This window comes from Micromys minutus (assembly GCF_963924665.1).
Source record: "Micromys minutus genome assembly, chromosome: 17".
Classification (NCBI taxonomy): Eukaryota; Metazoa; Chordata; class Mammalia; order Rodentia; family Muridae; genus Micromys; species Micromys minutus.
The window spans coordinates 35,870,170-35,876,169 of record NC_137952.1 but is presented as its reverse complement, the minus strand read 5'-3'; the positions used below and the strand labels follow the sequence as shown (position 1 = coordinate 35,876,169).

The 6,000-nt window shown below is 48.9% G+C and overlaps 1 protein-coding gene across 3 annotated transcripts; it reads right to left on the bottom strand.

Annotated features, from left to right (window-relative positions):
* Positions 1-974: 974 nt before the first annotated feature.
* Positions 975-5,525, bottom strand: CHCHD5 (coiled-coil-helix-coiled-coil-helix domain containing 5). 3 transcript variants are annotated; one of them, XR_013975385.1, is made up of 5 exons: positions 5,280-5,525; positions 4,814-4,954; positions 4,567-4,732; positions 3,284-3,426; positions 975-2,302 (listed from the first exon to the last, which is right to left on the bottom strand). XR_013975385.1 is itself a non-coding variant. In XM_080931204.1 (5 exons), coding segments are annotated over exons 1-5 (471 nt in total). In that variant the 5' UTR covers positions 5,282-5,525; the 3' UTR covers positions 975-2,278. The 3 variants fall into 3 exon arrangements, 2 of the variants coding, with proteins under 2 accessions (XP_080787330.1, XP_080787331.1); XM_080931204.1 differs by having other exon boundaries at positions 3,284-3,421; XM_080931205.1 differs by lacking the exon at positions 3,284-3,426.
* Between the last annotated feature and the right edge of the window lie 475 nt (positions 5,526-6,000).

Genomic DNA, 6,000 nt, shown 5'->3' with positions numbered 1-6,000 from the left:
ACTGTTGCTGATCTGGGGACATAACTAGTTGGTAGAGTGCCTGGTGTGTACAAAATCTCGGGTGGATCTTCAATGCCACATAAACTAGGCATGGGACACCCTCTTATAATCCCAGCCCTTAGGAGAAAGAGACAGGGAGAACACAAGTCCAAGTCTTCCTTGGCTACATAGCAAGTCCAAGGCCAGCCCGGGATACAGGAGGCTGCCTCAAAAGAAATTAAAATCTTAGAGATAGGTTGTTATTAACAATCTGGAAAGTTCATACATAAATAGGAACCCTATTGATTAGCATGGTACAAATTAAGATTTTAATATACACACAAATGTATTATTTTAGTTAGAGTGTTTGGACAGGAAAGTGACAAGTTATGACAGGTTCTCTCTCCTGGATACCATGTGGATTAGTATCTTCTTTTTATCAATATCTCAAAACACAAAGGAAAAAATAATTCTTGTCAACTGCAAACAGTACCCTTACTGCACAAAAATCTCATAAATATGAATAGAAATAAATCCTAACCTTCTGAGGCAAAAAAAAATTTAATATCCTTCCATCAATATAAAATGTCCTTTTCATCTTATACCTTGCTACTCAGGCTTCTCTGACTTCTAGCCTCTGTTCCTTAGCAGTTACATTTAGGCTTCAAGCTTTTATTGGAATGCCACCCCTGGGTTTTATTCCCTCTGTAATCGGGCTGTTTCCTCATGAACTGACCATATTGGGAGCCCGTGGGCAACCAAAAAGCTGTCCCTACAAACACCAGGAAGGTAGAATGACTCAGATCTTCACGGGCCACCACTCTTCATATGCTGTCCTCTTCTGACAGCACACTGATCTACATGGACAGAGGCGCAGTGCCTGTGACAATGACCTTTCCCGACAGACGGAGCTGGTAAATACACTAACTTTCTGTCTTAGTCAGGGTTTCTATTCCTGCACAAAATATGACCAAGAAGCAAGTTGGGGAGGAAAGGGTTTATTCAGCTTACATTTCCATATTGCTGTTCATCACCAAAGGAAGTCAGGACTGGAACTCAAGCAGGTCAGGAAGCAGGAGCTGATGCAGAGGCCATGGAGGGATGTTACTTACTGGATTGCTTCCCCTGGCTTGCTCGGGCTGCTTTCTTATAGAACCCAGGTCTACCAGCCCAGGGATAGCACCACCCACAATGGGCTGGGCCCTCCCTCCTTGATCACTAGTTGAGAAAATGCCTTACAGCTGGATCTCATGGAGGCAGTTCCCCAACTGAGGCTCCTTTCTCTGTGATAACTCCAGCTTGTGTCAAGTTGAGACAAAACCAGCCAGTACACTTTCTATATGCAGTAGCTAGGTTTTTAGCCATCCTCAGAGGTCTCATTTTTGACAGTAGTAACCAGTTTGATAGTACACTTTTAAAAATGACATTTTCAGTATGTGGGTCATAGGATCAAACTCAGATCTTCAGGCGTGGTGGCAAGTACGCTCACCCACAGACCCATCTTGTCACTCTGGTAATGCACTTTTTATTGGCTGTTGTCTCCTCGTCTCCCTTCCCCACGCCCTACCACTACTTCTGGATTCAGTCTGAGACTATACTAGCAGTGACTCGTTCTGAGACATGGCTTCTGGGAGACTGCGACTCAAGACAAAACAACAATCTAGTGGAGGAGCCTCCAAGCCACAGCAGTTTTTAAAGAATATTTAACAAGATGGGGCCCTCAAGTTGCACGAAGGTGCAGTGAATGTAGGCTGGGGGCACAAGGGGTAGGTAGGGCAGATTTGACTGCATGTGTGTGGTTACAGGTTGTCTCCATCTTGAGTTCTGAAGGGAAGACAGCTGGGTGTGGTGGTTCACACCCAGAACCCTGGCACTCAGGGAGGCTGGTGTTGAGTCTGAATCCAGTTAGGTCTACAAGCGGAGCTTCAGTACTGCCTAGACGTAAACAATCTGGTTGACTGTGAGTGAGAGGGAAGCCCATCTCCAAGGTACAGACAGCAGGGACAGGGGACAGCTGTGAGTCACCTTACTCCTGAGCTTAGAACAAGAGCACCCTGGCTCCTCCTGAGGGCTTACTTGGCAGACCAAGTAAAGCTGGGGGTGGATGAGCAAGCTTCCCCATCTCTTCTTCCCCTTTCAATACTGAAGGCTGGAATCAAAGCCCAGTTCTCTGTCTTTATTTATTTAGCACCCTGATGTCCAGGACAGCCAGGTCCACAGCAGGCCCTCCAGACTCCAAAACTCTTGTCAGTCTTCTGGACAATCTCTCGTGTCTGTTTCCTCAAAGTCCAAGGCATTGTCAGGAGGCAGGCAGGGGCTGTGCCTGTGGAGAAAACATACTGGCATTTACCGGCCTAGAGACATCTGATGTGGAAATGAGGTAGACACAGCGGGTGTCTGGAGGGAAAGGTGCCAGGTGCTGACCTTGGCCACTTGCCGTGAGAACAAGTTGACCAGGGTAAGCCAAAGCATGAAGCCGGAAGGTACTGTTCTGTTCTGTAATTTTCTTGGAGGACAAGAGGCAGGGGTCTTAATCTAGCCCAGGGTAGCTTGGAACTCACCAGTAACCCCAGCTGATCTACAACTCACTTATGGAACTGAGGCTAGCTTGAATTCATGGGCAATCTTCCTGGCTCGGCCTCCAAGTGCTAGGATTGCAGGCATGTGCCAGCACTGTTAGAGGAGCTAGGGACCAGCGGACCAACATCTCTCACTCTAGGAGACTTCCTTTCAAGAGGGGAGGGAGAGACATGCAAAGAATCAGCTGGTAGGAAATCCCACGCATCAGGGCGAAAAGCAGAAGTCTGCGGGAACAGGGAGCTTCTGGACTGTTGCAACAGAACCCAAGCTCTCCCACAAAGGCCTTCATCTCACATGGCCGATGAGGGCATTTCCATGTGAAGATCAGAGAACAGAGGAGGCCGAGATCTCATCGCTCCCAATTAGAAGGAAACGTCGACATTGTGATGTCATAGGGATGAAGGAGCAGAACAGGGGAGCAACTGGTGTTAGCCCTTCCTAGTGCACTAGGAAGCCTCGAACCAGGAGGGGAGACAGGTGACCTAATTTCCATTTTGTTTTTGACCCTTACATTTACTAATGTGTGTTGGGGATGTTTGTGTGGAGATGTGCATGCATAGCAGAGGGCAACTTGTAGGAGTCAGTGATAGAACTCGGGTTACCAAACTTGGCAGCATATGTCTATCTGCCAAGCCACCTCCCTACCCTAACTTCCATTTTTTAAAAGCTCATTTGGTCACAGGAGACTGAGAAGGGGATAGTTATTTGTCTAGGAAGAACAAACCTTGAAGGAAGAGGGGCTCAGGAGATGGCTCAGCACTCGCTCCTTTTGTAGAGAACCTGGGTTCAGTCTCCAGCACGCGGATGGTGGCTCACAACCACCCACGGTAACTCTAAACTCCAGGGAATCTGAAGCCCTCTCCTGACCTCCATAACATACACGGTGGAAAAACAGATACATGTAAAATGAGAAATAAGCTAAAGTTAAAAACAAAACAAAAACAGGGATGTAAGAGCTTTATCGTCCAGATGCCAAAGACACTTGGAAGAAAGAAATATTCCTGAGAGAAAGCTAAGTAATTAGTATAGACACTATGCAACCATCCCTGAGCATTTCCTGTGGAGAATTAAAAGTCCTTCTGGGCAGTTTCTGCTCTCATAACCTAAATCTTTCAGCTCGCCCTGTTCTATACAAAGAGCCAATGTATACCAGACAAAATAAGAGGTTAACCCTTAGCCAAGAACTCCCCGAATCATAAGATGCAAGGGTGTGACCTGGGATGTGGGGAGCTGGTGGAGCTTAAAAGCCAGGGAACGGGAGTGGGGGACAGAGGAAGGTTTTGGGAGATGGACCCGAGAGGACGGTCCACGCAGTGGGATCACTGGGAGAAGCAAGGCGGATATGTTCTTGAGCATCTGTACATCTGTCCACTGAAAATGGAGCACAGAGCTAAAGGTGGAAAGTGGAGGGCGGGAGCAGGTCACCTGGGATCCAGGCTGCGCTTCCCACTCTCCCATTTCTGCCAATCCCAGAGCATTGTAAGACTTTCCCCTAATGGCTCCATCAATAACATTTTTGTACTTTGGACTGTATGTGTATTTATGTACTGTGTACACTAACTAGATCCTTTTCTGTGTACTCCCCCACCCCTCCACCTCACCCCCACCAGTACAGCTGGAAAGCAGTGAAGGGGACGCAAGGGTCAAGGAAGGGGAGAAACACAAGGGATAAATCAGGGATTTTTGTTCCCAGTGTGAACCGGAAGCTACCAGAGAGTTTTAAGGGAGGGTTTATCATGACCTGAATTCAGATCATTATATGGAAGCAAGAGGGTCAGGCAAGCCAGGGAAAGGTTGGGGCAGGTGCCCTGGCAGAGGAATGTAAAGGGTGGAGTAAAACTGAGGCTGCGACTTGGGGACAGAGAACTATGTTTTTTTTGAATTCTGGATGCATAGCCAAGGCCAGGTATGGGAATGGGGCTGGGGCTAGTTCTAGAAGGTATTTAAATTAGAAAACGAAGGGAGTAGTGTAGGGAAAAAAGACGTGATCGAGTGAGCCTCCTTTACCTCTCCAGTTGTGGGTGAACTTGGTGGCTGCACCCGCTCAGCACACTGCAGGAAGCGGCGCATGTGTTCGGCACAGTTGCCAACTGCTGCCTCATTCAAGCGAAGACACTCCTCGAAGGCTTCAAACGGCTCAGCACAGGTCTGCCTGATCTGACGAATGATGGGGCTGTAGGAGTAGGGTATTTTAGACCCTGAGGCATTCAAACCCCACTGCCTGGCACCCTCTGACCCCCAGTTTTACACTCACTGGGAGGACGTGCAACGAGCAATGCTCATCTTAAGGTGGTGACAATCTCGATGCCACGACTCTGGCTTGGCTGCCACACATTTGCCATACTGATCCAGCTCCCGGCTGCAGTATCGAGCAGTGACTTCCAGGGCTGCCTGCCTGTGGGACAAGGTAAGCTTAAGATAATCACAAGAGTAGGCAAGACAGAGTTCTGATTCTGGTATGTGATTCGACCAGTCTGGATTTGGGAATTTTAAGGATCTGTGATAGGGACAACCAATGAGGGGAGGAAATAAGCGCCCAACCCTGGGCAGTGTGGAACAAGGTGGGATTTCCCAGGAGACAGTGGAAGTCCTAAGACAAAGTCTGGCTATTGTGAGGCAGGCTTGCAGTATCTCCCCAGAGTCTTGAGTGCAGTCACTTCCTGTTGGGGATCATGCAGCCTGACAAGCATGATCTAGAGTAACTGGGAGTTGTAACTCACATCTCCAGGCGAGTTCAGGCGCCGATCGGTCAGGGAGAAGAGACCCGCCTTTTCCGGTATCAGGTTGTCATGGCGGCGCCCAACCCAGACCTCCTGGCCTCACTCTTCCGGTCGCCGAGCGTCCCCTCTACTCATTCCACTTAGGTTCAACCTTCATGACAGTGCCATGCTTTGCCTTCCGGCTCACTGCCCATCCAGGAAGCGGCCCCTGTAAATACTTCCGGCTCGTCAGCTATTTTGGTATATTTACTTCCGGCTTGTAGTGGCAGCAGCTCTTAGAGATCACCGGAAGTAGGACTTAGGCAGTGATTCTGTAGCTGAGCACCTGAGCCAGTTCCCTGTAGGTCAAATTTGCAGCTGCTCGCGCTGCCGTTTGCCCGGCTGGAGTTAGAGGCCACCGGCCCGCGTGACTGTGGCTCTGCACATGCTGCGGCGGCAGCTGTGCCCGCTGCTGCCGAGTTTAGGAACTCGGGGATTGACCTCTCAGGCTGAGCTGCCACCATCGGCTTTCAGCCAGTGCGTACTCTCCTCCAACTTGATGGGAAGAAATGACCTCACATCCGATTATTCACTCTGACATGCCCTTTTCCTGGCTTTGGGGGTAAAGGCAGGATAAGAGTGGGTTTTATTGCTTGCTCCTTGCAATCGTAGAAAAATTTCTTTGTAATTTCCCTTGATGGTGTTTGCACCCTCCATATTTGCCTTCAGGTTATAAGGCTAG